The 17,501-nt window shown below is 31.5% G+C and overlaps 3 protein-coding genes across 8 annotated transcripts in view; 2 read left to right on the forward strand and 1 right to left on the reverse strand.

Annotated features, from left to right (window-relative positions):
* Positions 1–6,677, forward strand: part of LOC131845101 (myelin transcription factor 1) — a 32,664-nt gene extending 25,987 nt beyond the window's left edge. For 3 of the 6 annotated variants that reach the window (XM_059194129.1, XM_059194133.1, XM_059194132.1), the window contains 5 exons: positions 2,360–2,569; positions 3,549–3,611; positions 4,016–4,305; positions 4,398–4,558; positions 5,064–6,677. In XM_059194129.1, the coding sequence (XP_059050112.1) occupies positions 2,360–2,569; positions 3,549–3,611; positions 4,016–4,305; positions 4,398–4,558; positions 5,064–5,405 (1,066 nt within the window). In that variant the 3' untranslated portion in view covers positions 5,406–6,677. The remainder of the gene's footprint in view (positions 1–2,359; positions 2,570–3,548; positions 3,612–4,015; positions 4,306–4,397; positions 4,559–5,063) is intronic. The other 3 variants (XM_059194131.1, XM_059194134.1, XM_059194130.1) reach the window with 2 other exon arrangements.
* Positions 6,678–7,489: 812 nt separating this feature from the next.
* LOC131845127 (WD repeat-containing protein 46) lies at positions 7,490–13,785 on the forward strand. Its single transcript, XM_059194165.1, has 11 exons — positions 7,490–8,168; positions 8,254–8,382; positions 9,067–9,290; positions 9,780–10,031; positions 10,380–10,530; positions 10,918–11,153; positions 11,604–11,768; positions 12,222–12,361; positions 12,788–12,978; positions 13,479–13,577; positions 13,669–13,785. The coding sequence occupies exons 1-11, from the start codon at positions 8,151–8,153 to the stop codon at positions 13,783–13,785; spliced, it is 1,722 nt and encodes a 573-aa protein (XP_059050148.1). The 5' UTR covers positions 7,490–8,150.
* On the reverse strand, positions 13,775–17,470 carry LOC131845125 (transcription factor E2F4-like). The gene is made up of 7 exons (XM_059194163.1): positions 17,264–17,470; positions 17,055–17,164; positions 16,747–16,848; positions 16,236–16,407; positions 15,369–15,449; positions 14,514–14,592; positions 13,775–14,070 (listed from the first exon to the last, which is right to left on the reverse strand). The coding sequence occupies exons 1-7, from the start codon at positions 17,372–17,374 to the stop codon at positions 13,970–13,972; spliced, it is 756 nt and encodes a 251-aa protein (XP_059050146.1). The 5' UTR covers positions 17,375–17,470; the 3' UTR covers positions 13,775–13,969.
* Positions 17,471–17,501: the final 31 nt, after the last annotated feature.

Consider the following 17,501-nt stretch of genomic DNA (forward strand, 5'->3'; position numbering starts at 1 on the left):
AACTTTATTTATATTTAAATATTATAAACCATATTTAGGTTTAGATCTCAGTTATTAAGTAGGCTTTCCACCTACAGAACTATTGCGAATTGTATTTAATTTATATGAAATGTCGACGTAATAGAAATAAGTTAAAGTAGATTGTTTATCTCCTCGTACGCACCTATGCTGACATGTAAATAGAAAATAATAATGAATTTTACTTATCGCAACGTAATTCATCATAGCGTGCAACTCTTTCCGTCGTTTTGTCGTAACTTTTCATATATCGAAATGGTAACCCACACATACATAGCCAAGTATCGGCGTGTCAGGTTTCTCTTTGAGATGTCAAGGTAGGTGTGTACTTGTGTTGGCGTTTTTACTTATGTTATAAGCTCTAGAATTCTAATTTGAAAAATATACATATTTACGTATCTGTATAATTTTATTAATTTAATTGTGAATTTTCATGTTATGCTAGATTTATTTCATCACCTGCAACGTATCGTACAATATGAATATATTGAAACACTAACTCATTATTTATACATACAAAATAATACATACGAGGTCGAACTAACTTACCTACTGCATAAATACTACGCTAATAATTCGTAGACATTGCTCAAAAAACAGTAAAATAACTACCTAGTCAGTATTTACTGACTACTTTTACTTAGTACTAACTTCAGTCTATATAAATATCTCAATCGATGATCTATACGCAGATCTCTTATGAAATTGGTAGAATGAACAAAGTTCACTAATAGATACGTATTGAATAAAAAAAACACAATCATCTTTACAATCTTTCATATTTATTACTATATTCTTAATAATAGTTAAGAAGTCTTATACATATTATAAACACGAACGTTTATGAGTATAAATGTTTGCTACTATTTTATGCAAAAACTACTGAACGGACTTTGACAAAATTTTAGAGTAATATAGGTAACTTATATATCAAAATAACACAAGCTATAATTAGAAAGATATTATGTAAATTGGACGAATTATAATAAAAATGTCAAAAAAGTTACAGGCGAGGTTGCGCGGGTCAATATGACCATATTGACCCTCGCAAGTTCGCCTGTATTTAATCAATATTATTTATCGAACTACTCTATGCTGCATCAAAATAAGACAAAGAATTTCTATAAATATATATCTACGTATAATAAGTAAGTATAGGTACTTACTTCAAACGTCTCTTTTATAATTCTTTTAAAACAATTATTTATTTTTTAACTGGCTTATAAAGGCGATTCCCAATTAAAAAAGATTCATAGATGGAACAACATAAGTTGTTTTTTTTTCCTCTAACCAACCAGTAAACAAATATTTGTATCTACTACTTCTAAATGTGTTTCATTTTCTCTTCTTAATTAATGTACGTAACTAAGCACATAAACGAAAATTATTTATTTAAGACTCTCGTAAGTACTTTTAAAAGCCTTTAATATTATAACTAACCACAAGTAGACATATCAATTAACAAACAGGTCTCTAATAAACGATAATATCCACGTGATTTCAATTTATAGATACTTCTTGACGATATTAATTAAAATTAAATCATGTACTATATAATATGTTTTAATAAATAATATGTTGCAAAATTAACGAGATATGTTTATATAAGTCTACTAACGTTATGGATGTATAATACTAGCACAGTTTATATAACGTGATCATCCTGCTTTGGGCGGAACACTCCGCTTTAGGAATTCCGCTTACGTGAATTAACAGTACCTACATTTTGCAACATAAAGTGATTAATGTACTATTAATTCATACATAATTCGCAAGCATCCAACTCTGACGAAGAAAAAAAATGGTCATAGGTACCAAACTGGTAACTGTTAAGGTCAAGGAAAATAATGAACTGTCACGTTATCCAAATTTGTTTCTTAGATTTGTTCTTAGTTCTTTATACACGCCATGTACCTTTCTTATGTTCTTATTACTCATATGTCACCGAATCAAATGTCTATAGAAACCTCTAATTTCAGTCGAAATACTATTAAATATAATGTTTGCTTTTGATTTAGATAGTGCAAGTGGCAGGCATAGGAATAAATCCCTAAAACGGTGCCTGAGAATTACGAATGTTACTGGATTCGACCTAATAATTTAGTACGAGAATATAATATTGTTAGATTAATTTTGACCTATAAAAATAATTAATTCCCAAAATGTTAGCTGTCTATCCAAAACTTGCCACACTTGCACGCTCAGTGTCAAAACCATCAATTAAGGAAATCTTTATTTCAGAACCACAATGTCATAAACAGGTCACTAAGATAAAAATTTTAATCGCCCTGTTTTCTGTATAACTTTTTGACATGTTACCCCGTCACGCCATTGTAAGCAGTTTGTATATGTGCAGCCTATCGGGATGTCCGCGCGCCGACCGCTCTCAACTCCAGCCACACTCGCAAGAGCTGAAGTGTCCAACGCCAGGGTGCGACGGCTCCGGACACGTGACCGGCAACTACTCATCGCACCGGTCGCTGTCTGGTTGTCCGCGAGCCAACAAGCCGAAGAGCAAACCACGAGATGGCCAGGATTCTGAACCTCTCAGGTATATAGAATAACTTAGCTTTCTCACTTATTCAGACCCCAGTAAACCAGGTCTCACTGTATAATATTAATAAGAACTATATTAGTAATAATTTATATTATGATATATGCATACTTATGCATAATAGGTACTTATAGAAGGGGGGTTTAAACTTTTAAATTTGTAAAGTTCATCTCCAAATCTTATCACCTATATATAAATAATAATACCAAGTACATAAGGTTATTAGGATCATATTAGCATTACCATCATGGTAGACTTGAAAGTCCCCTTTCTTTTACTACCGATATATAAACGTTAATATATTTCTAAATAAATCATATTTTCGTAAAATGAATTGCTGCGTATTTATATTAATAATTCACTTTTCCTTCCTACTATTTGTTATCGGTATGTACTTGTCAGCAAGTTAACGAGCCTGGCGATTATGTATGTAGGTAGAGCTATAGTCAGTGGGCTGCCTTTGTTATTGGTCACATTCCACATTTGAAACACCTATCGATAGTTTTACGATAATGCACAAACCATTTGACAATTGCAATTGCGAAGCATTCAAGTGGCCTTCTTACTTCAACTGTCATATGGTTTACAGTAATAACTATATAGTTACAAAATTATCGATATCAAATAAGAATTTTTCAGAATATTATATACTTACGTTAATCAAGCAGATATTCACTCACATGTATATTCGAAATTCACCAAACATAAACCAATATCTACTACGATTTACAAAGATATGTACATAATTGTTACACTTCGCATAAAACAATTATATATAAGGTTATTCGTCTTGGCGCATAAAATTTCAACGTACCTACATATATTATTGTTACAAAAATAATACGTGAGTATTTTTTACCAACGTAATAAGCCCTTGAGCATTATATTGCAATTCGATTGTTTAGCTATTCATAATGACAAAACTTCTAATACGTAACAAGTTCACAAGTTTGTTGGTTATTTACACGCTGCTTAGATGCCCAATACCGGGCTGTGATGGCTCTGGACACGCTACAGGGAAATTCTTATCGCATCGAAGGTAAGAGTGCAAGTAAACACAGGAATTATAATTCTTGTATAGATTTTAGATAAGTAGACTATAAACTATATGTAGGCAATTAAGTATGCTTAACGAGAAATGTGGAAATGAATATGGAATTTGAATTATATTGATATATATGTACTATGGTCTCTTTTCTCTAATAGAACAACTTATTTGCTATTCTTATTCTATTACATGTATTGAATTTAGAACACAATTCAAATCAAATTTTAGCATTCGCTACCACATCATGTAGATTACGGTGTTTATTCCGGCAATTTTGATATACTATAATCTTAAAAATGACAGTCTTGATTAATTACTTTGTAGCAGATAAAAATACCAATTCTATCAATATAATAGGTATAACAGAATCGTTACCATTAAATTTTATTCAACAGTGCCTCTGGATGCCCGATTGCGAACCGCAACAAGATGAGAGTGCTGGAAAGCGGTGGAACCGTAGAACAGCACAAGGCTGCTGTGGCAGCAGCGGCGTCAGCCATAAAGTTTGACGGCGTGAACTGCCCGACGCCCGGGTGTGACGGTTCGGGCCACATAAATGGCTCCTTCCTCACACATAGGTCCCTGTCAGGCTGTCCAGTAGCTGGCGCCGCGACTCCTACACCTCAACCAAAGAAACCCAAATATCCTGATGATATAACGCCTCTGTACCCCAAACCGTATTCAGGTTTGTGTTTTATTTTTATATTTATTACTGGAACACAATTATATTTACGTAATTTTATGTAAAGTAAAAATTTAATATTATGTTTAAAATAGGTATGGAAATGAATATGCAAACTGGAAACGGAGAAGACTTGATGACTCTTGAACAAGAAATAACAGAGTTGCAACGCGAGAACGCTCGAGTTGAGTCCCAGATGATTCGTTTGAAGTCAGATATCAACGCGATGGAGACGCACTTAAACCATGGAGAAAGGGTAAGTTTAAAGCTTATCTTTAGCCTAATTTACGATTATAAAATATACCAACGTATTATAATTCTATATTTTTGTCTCTGATAACGTAGATGGTACTGTCATGGCTTCAAACGTCCAACTTTGAGTGCTACTAACATCACAAACTTTCGTGAGTACCATTGATTACTATTTAGTCTATGGTACCACGATTCAGTAGCAACTCTATACATACAAAAAATTATAGTCTAACTACCATAATTGTTTGTTTGTTCAGAGTTACTGATCTCTGATCTGTAACCACACAAAAATTTCAATCGCAAAATAAGCTTGGGCCCAAATCAGTCAAAATTATAAAATATCACAAAACATAAGTCCCTTTGGGATCCAAAATATAGAACCAAATTTGATAAGTCTGTTAAATAAGCCGACCCAGAAACAATTCTAAGATCTCATTTGCAAAAAGCAACGTGCGCCACAAAGGTTCAATCATTATGCGTCTCAAGCCTCGCATGTCTCATCTTTCTAGGAGCAGCAGTTAATATCGCAGCGGAACAATAACTTAAACGAGTACTACGAGAGTCTTCGAAACAACGTGATCACGCTGCTGGAGCATGTGCGTATCCCTGGCGGCGCCGGTGGTGCAGGCGGTGCCGGGGGCGCAGTGCCGGTGACGAGCGCTGGTCCCCCGGGAGCAGCGCCGCCGCCCGGGCCCGGCGAGAAGCCCGCCCATGACAACTTCGACTCCTATCTCACCAAACTGCAGACCCTCTGCTCTCCCGACGGATACTGCCCCGACGAAAATCGCCCTATCTACGAAACGGTTAAAAGCGCGCTTCAAGACTTCACAGTGCTACCGACTCCCATTTAAGGTTCACAAAGCGCCGCCGATACTGAACGACAGTGAACTGTGTTGAGACGTCGCGGTTGCGATCGGCGGAGCTTGAGATTCTCACGGTGGATTTAGTGCAATTCGTGTGTTTAGTGACAATGTGTGATTAAATTTGTCCCAAAGCTATTTACCAAAGATTGACTATTTGACTTATCGAGGCGATTTTACAATTTAACTGTACGACATAGAACCCATGTCGCGATGCCATCGAGATGTTGTGTTCTATTAATAGGCAACCGATGTCTGTTTATAAACCGTTGTATACGATGTGTGACTTCTTTATGACATCACGTCAGCACTTGAAGATTCGTTCAACTTTTAATATATAAGATGGACTTAAATATAGACGTAAATAAATTTTAAACACTGTTACTCGTATGCTTAAAATTAAACTACCTAATTGTTAGGGGAGAAGTTTATACTATTGTACGTAAGCGATTTAGCCCCACAAACGCGTTAATTCGGCTATGTAAATATTGTATTTAAGTACATCACGATATAAATAAAAAACGGTATGAAAGTATCGTTAAAGTGGTTACGATATTAGTGAAATTACGAATTCGTACAGGCCCAGATTTTTATGAAACCAAATAATTTTAATAGCGTGTAAGATAAAATTTATCAGTCATTAAGTTCTCACACATACTGGGATTGTGCCAAACGCTTCACAGCAGCCTCCCTCGCAGACTCGCTCGCTGGTGTATTAAGACTAAAGTATTGACATAGAAAATAATGAATGATGTAAACAAGATTAATAAGCTCCTTCTAGTCAGTTTTGTATATAATTGTGAATAATAGTTGTCGCGTCATAGGGACGTTTTTATTTGTATTAGTAAATATGAGATCTCATTAGATCGAGTAAGTTAATAATTCACTCATTAATTGATAACCAATTTTAGGGGATAAACTAAAACTTTCTTTGTTAGCCAATGTTCACTTTGCTGTGATTATGTTACATGTTATTAATTATTTATTGTTACCTTTACGAATTGTGATAGCTTAATTAATGAAGTTGAATGTTAATTTGCCTTATTTTCAGTTTCGACAGCACTCATCGTGCGAACATTGTGCAATCATTGTTTTGTAAATTATCAGAACATATTTGTTTGTCATATGGATTTGTAATTTAATTTTACATCAGTACACAGAAAAGAATTATATTCGCATTTAAAAACTAAATCCTATTAATATGTTACTACTTACTCTGATTGTCATATACGTTTCTGTAAAATATTGAGTATGTGTTGTTAAAGAGAATAAAAATAATAAATACTGAGGTCGCATTTTGTCAATTTCCATTCCTACCTACCTACTTAGTGGATCTTACATAATGGAAGTTGTTGCCTTAGTCCATGAACCCGCCATCTACAAAAAACATACCGATTGTAATCCTTTGCATTATCAGTTATCGACGTCAGGACGAACACAACGATTAAGATACCCACACTTCGTTGGGTATATCTGAATTCAACATGACAAGGTCACAATAAAGCTGTCCATCGTATACTACGAAAAAATATTTTAACTGATTAGAGAGTCAGTCAAAAATGCAAATTGTAGTTTTCTTTTTTGGGGTTGCCCAGATCGTACTCACCGATTTAAGTCAGCGTAGACTACTAGGTCATGACGCTCTGTAGAAGCTATGCGTTTCTCTCCCCAAAATTATATACTAACAGTTAAAAAAATCTTCAGAATTACAAATGTACCTATATATACATGTAGCGAATACATACAACTAGTAGTATTTAATACTGAATATATACCTTCTTTTTCAAGTTGGTTAAATATTAAACGCCAATAGACAAAAAATGTAGGTATATGGCCAATGCAATAGTATATTTCATTACATTAAATTATTAAAAGAAAACATCCAAATCGGCACCGATAATTGGCAACTACCACAAACCGAGATCATAAAAAATATATATAATATAAAAACTGGGTTTTATTTGTATTTAAAATAATATGTATAGAATAATCGTAATTATACTATATTGAACTCAGAAATTAAGAATTATTTTCTTAATTTCTGAACTATGTATAAATGTCAATGTCAAAGTAAATCAGCTAAAGAAATCGACGTTTATAGAGAACCATGAATAAAACAGTCAACTGTCAAATTGTCTATTAGAGATGTGCTAACTCGAAATCAACATGACACGAGTTAACTCGAGTTAAAATTCAGGTAACTCGAGTTGACTCGAGTACCTGGATTAAAGTTTTTTTTTCGAACAATTCAAATGATTTTGGCCGCAGCTGGCCTTGAAAGCTTCACCGAACTTTAGGGGGCGAGTAGAAATGGCACTTTAAAACCGCGGAAGAACGTAACTGGAACGCATAATAATTTTATTGAAAACATAATCAGACGAATATGCGAAAAAAAAATGGTAACAACCTCAAATCAATATTGAAATATTTGTGAAATAATCGAAAAATTTCATGTCATTGTCAGTTCGATGACAGAATCATGCTCTCGCTCTTTCACTTGATTCATTCATTTACCAGTTGAATTCTTCCAATTCAGTTAGCATAATTCAACTCGAGTTAACTCGAATTATGCGCAACTCGAGTAAACTTGAGTTAGTAACTCTAGTTAATACATCTCTATTGTCAATGACAAAATTGACAAACAAAACAAACTGAAAATTTCACATGCTTAATAATTTAATATATTTAAACTGAAAGGAAAAGTATTTAAACGTTATTGAGTCATCGTGATAAACCATGAAAGTTGAAAAAAAAGTAAGTATAATATACTGTATACTCTAATATACTTATTGTAACACTACTATACGAATATTTCAAATTATAACCTCTTATTTTATAGAATCGATACTTCGATGTAGACGGCGAAAAGTCTTCAAGTAATGCTGAAACAGACAAAAATGATAACATTCAAGTCTTTAATATTAAAATAAGACCAGGATACCAACCGCAGCGAAATCAAAAATATACTGTGAGTAATTAATTTTAAACTACTTGTATTGTACGTACGAACAACCGCATAATACTGTCTTAATTCATTTCTTTAAAAACCAATACATTACAGTTCATTATATTAAATCTACAGCATATTTTTAGAATAAGTTAAATAAAAAGTGTGTACAAAAAGTGAGGTAAATTTAGTAGGTTACGTATGTTTATTATATTTTATTGTCTGTGACCATGTACAAGATGTCTTTGCACATCTTGTAGATGTTGGCATTTATCATTTTATATAATTCTAAGTAATGGGCTCAACCCTTGCACTGTATATGAGTGTCGGTCAGTCGGTCTGTGTGTACATATGTGTATTGCGTACATGTGTGTATGGTATACATAGATGATGTATTGTGAAATATAATTGCTTTTCCTTTATCTTATTATTTAAGGTCACCACAGTATGTGATCTCTTTCCAGTGGCTCCAATTTTCCATCATATTTGAGTTTACTCTCCTTTTCTGTAAATCATCTTCATCACACAATCCAAGCACAATATTTTCAGTCATCCTTACCCTTTACACATTTTAGTAAAGAGAAACTGAAAATATTGTCATCTATATCTACATGTACTTGAAAGTCAATAATTTTTCTTAAGTTTAGTTGAATGCAGTCCTTATTCAAATTAAATGTCCATTATAATTATTTTTCTTCATTTTAGAAAAATAATAGAAATGATAAAAATTATGTCAAAAATAAAAAGGTGTTTAAGGGAAAAGCTCCAATAGATAAACAAAAGTTAAACCAATACTCCCGAGGTGAAGGGCTTGGGAAGGGTGTGAGACATCCATTATATGCTGCAAAACTAAAAAAAAGAGAGCGCAAATACAATTATGCCGAAGAAGAAGCTGCCAGGGCTGAGATATTGCTAACAGAAGAGTCAGGGTTAGTTTCTATAGTAAATTGCCAATATAGTTCAGTAAGATTAATATTAGTATAATGATAGTAAAAATTACATCTATGTAGATCTTTTGGAACTAATTTATAATAATAAATTAAATCAATTCTTTCCAATATTTAAATTCCCATGTAGTAAGTACAACCCCAAAATAAATTTATATGATAAGAAAATTAATGTGAAAATAACAGTGTCTCTAAAACTGTTTATACTATTATTTTTCAGAAGCTATATCTTAGAATTTTAAGCAATTCATTTATTGTCATGTATTGTAATTTAGTTTTTACTAGCTAATCTCCGTGGATTTTCCGGGTGTATATGTATTATATATAAACCTTTCTCTAGAATTACTCCATTTATTAAAAAAACCACAGCGACAGGACACACAGGACAGACAGCGACTTTATTTTATACTATCTAATGATGATATAAACACAATTTTTAAAAAATTATTGATGTATCAATATATTTTTTAGCTTTTTAGATGTTGGGAAAGGCAGGAAGACTACAACAATAACACAAGATATAATAGCTAAGAATGTGGACATAGCTGCAGCTACTAAGATATTTGATTTGAAATTAGATTTTGGTTCATATAGAGCAAAATATTCACGCAATGGCAGACATTTACTTCTTGGAGGCAGAAAAGGACACTTGGCGGCTTTTGATTGGTTCACAAAGAAGTTGCATTTTGAAATAAATGTTATGGAATCAATACATGATATAAGGTATTATACTTAAGTATTTTTATTAAATAATTCACTTTACTACAATACATAAGTAGCTATTATATTTATGATGATATTATTTCTTATTAAATCTGTCTATAAATTTCCTAAAATCTCATTTAAACTGTTTAGACTTTCTTGTCACCATTTTTTCGAATTATAAATCATATTGTAGTTATGTACATATCTATAGTTCTACATTTCTGACTATTAACATATTAACCCAGGTTTAGAAGTGACAATGCCATACATAACATTCCTTGTTGGGTACATTTTTGTTGTGACCAATCATCATTATAATTTGTGCAATGGAAATGATTAAATATATTATTCTACATTTTTTTATAGCTGGCTGCACATAGAAACAATGTTAGCTGTGGCACAAAAAGAATGGTTATATATTTATGACAATACGGGTACTGAAATACACTGCTTGAAAAATATGAACAAGATTTTACGAATGGAATTCTTGCCTTATCACTTCTTGTTAGCGGCTGTGGTATGGACATTTTATAAGCACATTCTTCTTTTTAATGAAATACTACTGTCAAATGATAAACTAGACAAACATTATCCATAAATTAAATTAACACTATTAATTAATTTAATTTAACCGCTTAAAGGGTATTTATTATTGTTAAGTCACACTTATAAATAATGCACACAGTACAATGTTTCTTATTCCACAATGAGACATAAAGTACCTATTATATCACCATATTTTTTTTTTCCAAAATTCACTGAACATTACTTTAGTGGAATATTTATTTAACAATCTTTTTAGTGAATGCAGTCATTTAAATATTATCAAACAAGTAACTAATTTAATAATGATAACAATATTGTTGGATAAATTTACTTTATTAATTAATTTTCTTTGTTACAGAATGAATTTGGTTATATGACATGGCTGGATGTATCCATTGGAGAAGTTGCAGGCAGTTATAACAATCGCTCAGGGAGGTCGTCGGTAATGACGCAAAATCCTTACAATGGTACTATTTGCTTAGGCAATTCACAGGGACTTGTTTCTTTATGGTCACCAACTGTTAAAGATCCCTTGGCGAAAATATTGTGCCATAAGACGCCAGTAACGGCGGTTGCTGTGGATACAAGAGGATTGTAAGTTAATTGTTCTACATTAATGGTAATATTTATATAAATAAACTGAATGTAATAGACACTTTCAGTTATCTATACTAACATTATAAATTTGAAACTCGTATCTGCCTATTTATTACCTTTTTACGAGTAAACATCTGAATAGATCTCAACAAAATTTGTCAGAAAGATAGATAGTATCAGGAATTAATAGGCTATGTTTTATTATAACTTATTTATAAATGATCTACGAAAGAATGGGTATTTAAACTGCCTACAATAAAATTCATGATTTTCATGAACATAAATAAACTTTATAGTTTAAAAATAAATTACTTTCAACATAAACAGGAATTAAAAACTGCATATTATTTTCCTATAATTAATGCAAAATAATAATAAAATATAAAAACTGTGGTAAGTCACATCTTTGTATTATTTTATTTTATTATAAAAACTATCTTTATGCAGGTACATGGCCACCTCGGGAGTTGACTGCAGTATGAAGATATGGGACATAAGAAATCTAGATGGCCCCCTGCAACATTACAGATTAAAAAGTGCTCCAGTTGAGTTGGAATTTTCACAAAAAGATATGTTGGCTGTTGGACTTGGAGAAGTTGTAGAAGTTTACAAGTATGTTTGTCTAAAATAATTACATTAAACTCAAATTTAGGTGTAGAGTATTGTTGGTTAGGAACATTATCCATTGGCATCCTTGGAAACCATTAGTTAATTCCTAATGGATTCACCATATTAAGCTAAATGATTGGAATTTACCCTCATCTATTCATGCTTCTTCAAGGCTATACCTACTTACACAATTGGCAGAAATGGGGATGACCATAGACGATTCCATTGTATGTATGAATTTAAAATATAGCTATGATGGAGAAGCCAATTGTAGGACATTGTGATAAGTATTTGTACAGATATTTTTACCAACATTTATAAAGACTTCAACACACTACTTAATTTTTCCCTAATAAAAACATATGAACTATAATTATGTTTAATTATAGTTCATATGTTTACCATATTATAAATGTTCTAATACAAAAAGGAAATAAATATGTTTTATCTTTTTAGTGATTGCTGTACTAAAACAGTAAATAGACCTTATTTAAGACACAGAATGTGTAAATCCATTGATAATTTCAAGTTCTGTCCTTATGAGGATGTGTTAGGAATTGGAACGAGTGGTGGTTTCGCCAGTATCATTGTACCAGGTTAGTAAATATTAATATAACTTGTATTGAAATTGAAAAATATTGTTGTAAAACTAAAACCTATAAACACATTTTAAACTTACTTTAAATTGCGAAAATAACTGAAAAAGATGCCAAAACCTCTCAAAGTTATTAGTTAATAATAATAATAATCTCAGGACAATTCACACAACACCCTCTAGACCCAATTTAAGCTAGCTGAAGCTTGTGTTATGGGTACTAGATAACTGATACAAACAGTTTTTTTTTTCGTAAATACATATTATTATACGTAGAAAACACCCAGACCGATATAAACAATCATATTCATGAATACAATTGGTCTGGTATTGTATTGTGTATGTTCAGCAAGATATTTAGTAATGAAACCACCTATAAACTGGAAATGTAAGTCTGTAATATTAATCTGAATTTACTTTCCTACAGGATCTGGAGAACCTAACTTCGATGCTTTGGAAAGCAATCCATTCCAAACCAAAAAACAAAGAAAAGAAGCAGAAGTTAAAGCATTACTTGAGAAAATCCCTGCTGAGCTTATTACACTCAATCCTTATGAAGTCACAGAAGTTGATGTACCTAGTATGCAAGATAAAATGGAGGCCAAGAAAAAGCTTTTGGTATGTTTATTATAATACATATTTATACAATACTAACAACCCACCACGACTTCACAGGGGTGTAAATTGTGGCAGATATTGTATAGTTAATAATTTAATTAAAGTAAAAGACAAACATAAACTGTATTTAATACTATATATACAATATAATGATTTTGATGTAGGAACACAGTTTAGTCACAATTGCAGATTTGATGCCTTACAATAATTATTGTAGTTATGGGTCTACTGTATATGTTTTGGACATTTTATGCATGTATACAAAAAAATAGCCTAAAAGTTACAATACATAGTCATTAATGCCATACAATATAAGCTCTGCTCAGGTTGGCACTAGACAATGCTGTCGTGTATATGTCGAGAGCTTCATTCATTATTAACTAATATAAAAAAAATATTTTTTAACATGGAACACTTTAATAAATATAAATCTTTATAATACCTATACATGTTATTCGTGCATTTTTTTCATCTTACTAAATACGTTACAATATTTACAGCACCTGAAACCCAAAAAAGTTGATATTACTCCGCGGCGAAAGAATAAAGGTAAAACTAACATCGCGAGGAAGAAAATTATTAAAGATACTACTAGAAAAGTGAGTGTACTCCCTTAATTTTCTTATGCTAAATATCAAAACTATAATTACCTATATGCATAATTTGCAACAAATATATTTTATGTTTCAGGAATTCATTACACAAGCCATAGAAGCACGGAAAATGTTGGATATACCAGAAAAACAAACTACCCCACAGCAATCATTTGGCGTTCTAGACCGATTTGTATCTAAACCTAAGAAATAATTAATGCTCTTTAGTCATAAACTTTGTTTTATTTTATATACATAGTAATATCCAATAAGGGTATAATTTTTTCATTTTATTTACACGAATTATTTACATGGCATAAAAAAGTTAAACATGATCTCAAATATATAAAAAATAATGTCCTTCAAAATTATTCAATAAACTTAATTATAACTTAGGATTAACAAGGTATATCAAATAAATCACACAAGCCTTCTGTACCGCGGAGAGAAAATGTGAAATCATATTTTGTGATTGGTGGACTTAGACGGAGGAGATAATCTGAAACATAATAGTTATTGATACATTTGAATGAAGTACAATCTAAATAATATACATATAATATTATTATAAACAGGTAAAGTTTATAAGTGAAGTTCATAGCAATTCTATTCTTTTAAGCAAAAGCGTATCGGAAAGCTCTCTAAGATTATATAATATTACACTACAATCTATAGATAGATAAAATAGAAGCAAAGCTGCAATGAAAAATGTCGCAAAAACGGGGAAAATGTAGAAATATATGATCTTAATTCACATTATTGTAGATAGTGATTAGAATAACTGCAGGGAACAGCATACAAATGTACATTTAAATTAGACACTAATATTGAAAATTTATAACAAACCAAAGAATAAATTATTATACAATCTATTTTAATGAATATCATAATGATACAGTATTCTCTAAACATTTAAAATTGTGTTTATTTGCATGTACTTACTACTATGTTGTAATGTACTATCACTCTTTTCTGTATATCTCTGCACTTCACTGTCATCCATGCCATCTTCATCGAATTCCTGGATAGAACATTTATAATATAAACAAAATGTTCATTCAATAAGTGTATTGAAATATCAATATTATAATTTTAGATCATTTACTTTAATTATATAATCTTTAAAGACTTATATCTGTGTTTAGACAGTACAGTGTCTGGTCTTGGTCATTATTTTATACTTGATGACTTTTAGTACTGTGAGAAAAATGTAGGCTAATGTATATATGACAGTGATTCTATTAATATAATAATAATAATTATTATTATTATTACCTAAGATTCTATTAATATAAAAATACTTAAATTACTAGCCGAACATTTTTCCTGCCATTCCGGGCGTTTTTACAAACCTCTCATTTGTTGTTGATAACGAACCTGGTCGACCGTCTGGCCAAATACTTCGAAGTACCTGGAAATTCTCGAAATAGATCCACTTTTCATCTCCAGTTACAATCCGGTGCAGGAATAGTAACATTGAGCGAAAGACAGACAGACAGACACTTCCCGAACTTGAGAATCTTTCCCAACGCCTTCAAGCGTACGACACGCTTATGTTTAGAAAATATCAAGCATCTTCTGTGTCTGACAAGGGTCTTCTGTAAGCAGCTCTTGCAGCTCTTCGTCTTCGAACTTTTTTGAGGGCCTTCCACGCGGTTGGTTCACATCATTCTTTTGTCTTCCTACATGCCACTCACTAAAACCACCAAATGTTTTGTATTGTAAAGTATGTATGTATATGAATACATATGTTTTCATACTACTCTACTTGAAGTGGTACTGCTAATTGTACCATACCTTTTCTTTATCTCTGTCACACAATATTACTCCGACTGGATCCGAAGATTTTACATGTAAAAGATAATGTGGTTCTTTGTCCTGTAAACAAAATAAAAAATTTTAATTAGAATGAAGAAACTCCTATAATCACTATTATCTTGGCATCTTTGTTCATTTTCGTGAAATAGTTAATTATGTACTTAATGAATACGCCAGTTACATGACCTGACTATAAATAACATATAGGACTGTTGGAAAAAGATAAAAATTAAATGTATTGACACATTTATATTTTGCATCACCACTAATTTAATCTATACATGTATATAAAATTGGAGTGTCTGTTTGTAATATTAAAATAACAGTTTTTTACTACATGCATATGAATATAAATATGGTACATACACCAAAATAACATTTTTTACTATTTTTGTCTGTCTGTTTGTTCCGGCTGATCTCTGAAATGGCTGGACCGATTTAGACGGGACTTTTTTTGGCAGGTAGCTGATGTAATAAGGTGTAAGTTTTATTGAAGAAAAAATCTTTAAAAAAATAAAGTTAAATTCCATGTGGACGAAGTCGTGGGAACAGCTAGTAATGTATATAATTATAATCGGGGAACCAATTTACCATATTATTTTGAAGAAAGTGCCTAATAAACACCTATAATACTATTAGTTTTCTATAAGGAGTCTATGAATTGTTGCCTTTTTATTACTCAAAAATAATAAAATGTAATACTATGAAAAATATGTAAAACAAAACACATAACAGCAGTTATGTGTTTTGTTTTTTCATAACAAATACTATAACTAATCAACTTTAGTAATATTCTATTAGGGGAACCCATTATTGCATTGCACTGAAATATATATTTCTGCATACCTTAGTGGGTGGAACAGCTGCTGTTATGTCAGTTCCTAATGATGATTCTAAAATTAACACTTGATTTTCTTGAAAGCATTTACTAACATCATTCTCTGTAACATAAATTGTATCTTGATTGTCCATATCCTCCAAAACATTCCTTATACTTTGTTCAATCCAATGGAGTTGGCTGAAAGAAGAAATAACATATTTTAAAAAATATTTTTAAATAAATAACTCTGGACAATTAAGACAGCGCCATCTAAACCCATATAAGCAGAGCTTGTGTTATGGCTACTAGACAACTGATATAACAACTTTTGCGGATATACCAGGAACAGAAAAAAACTATAACTCTATAAAAAACCTATTGTAAATAATGTAAACTATATATTCGTATGACATCGATCAAACATACAAAGTACAGAACTTATTCAAGTTGACTGTACTTTTTAGTTTTTATGGATAACTTGGACGTCAATAAGCTGGATATGTAGTAAAAAACAAATGCATACATTATATCACTTACTTATCAAGCAACTTTTCATGTTCTTCTAAACGGCTAATTTGTCTTCGCAATGATATTACTTTTGCACCAATATCATTAGTATTGCAATCAGGTCCAGCACCTCTGAAACAAAAGAATACAACACATTTAACAAGATACTTCCTTTTATATTAAGCAATTTCAGTGGAATAAATTACATTTTTGTTGAATTAATTACAAAAGGAAGATAATTAAAATTAATTATAATGAATTCATTAGGCAAGATGAATGTATTCAACGTGAGATTAAAGAATCAGCAATGATAAATAATATTATAAACAAATACTTACTTCCATTGAATACTGTTTTTGCTTCTTTTCTCGATCAAACCGATGCCTTCAAGTACATTAGTAATATCATAAATTCGCCGCTTTTGTCGCACAGCCAGGAGATCAGTAGCCTGAAATTGAATTGTTAATGTATAAAATTGAATGTTTATTTTTCGTGCCTAAATACGTATGACAGATTGATAAAAATAAAAGCCCATGCATATACTTACGATTTTCAAGTCCAAAACACCATCCTTCGCTTTCTGTAACAATGATACAAATCTCGTCGTAAGAAGGCCTAAAGACTTTTCATATCTTTTGTAATTAATTACGTCGGTCATCGTTAATAAACAATAAAACAGTTTAAATGAAAATATAAATTGTACAAATTTTTGCGTCGCGGCGGGTTTAATTAAATATTGGCAGCCTTGATAAGCTGGTCGTGTAACCACAGATAAATTACACAGA

This window comes from Achroia grisella, unplaced genomic scaffold (assembly GCF_030625045.1).
Source record: "Achroia grisella isolate CSIRO2021 unplaced genomic scaffold, CSIRO_AGI_Agris_v1 utg452, whole genome shotgun sequence".
Classification (NCBI taxonomy): domain Eukaryota; kingdom Metazoa; phylum Arthropoda; class Insecta; order Lepidoptera; family Pyralidae; genus Achroia; species Achroia grisella.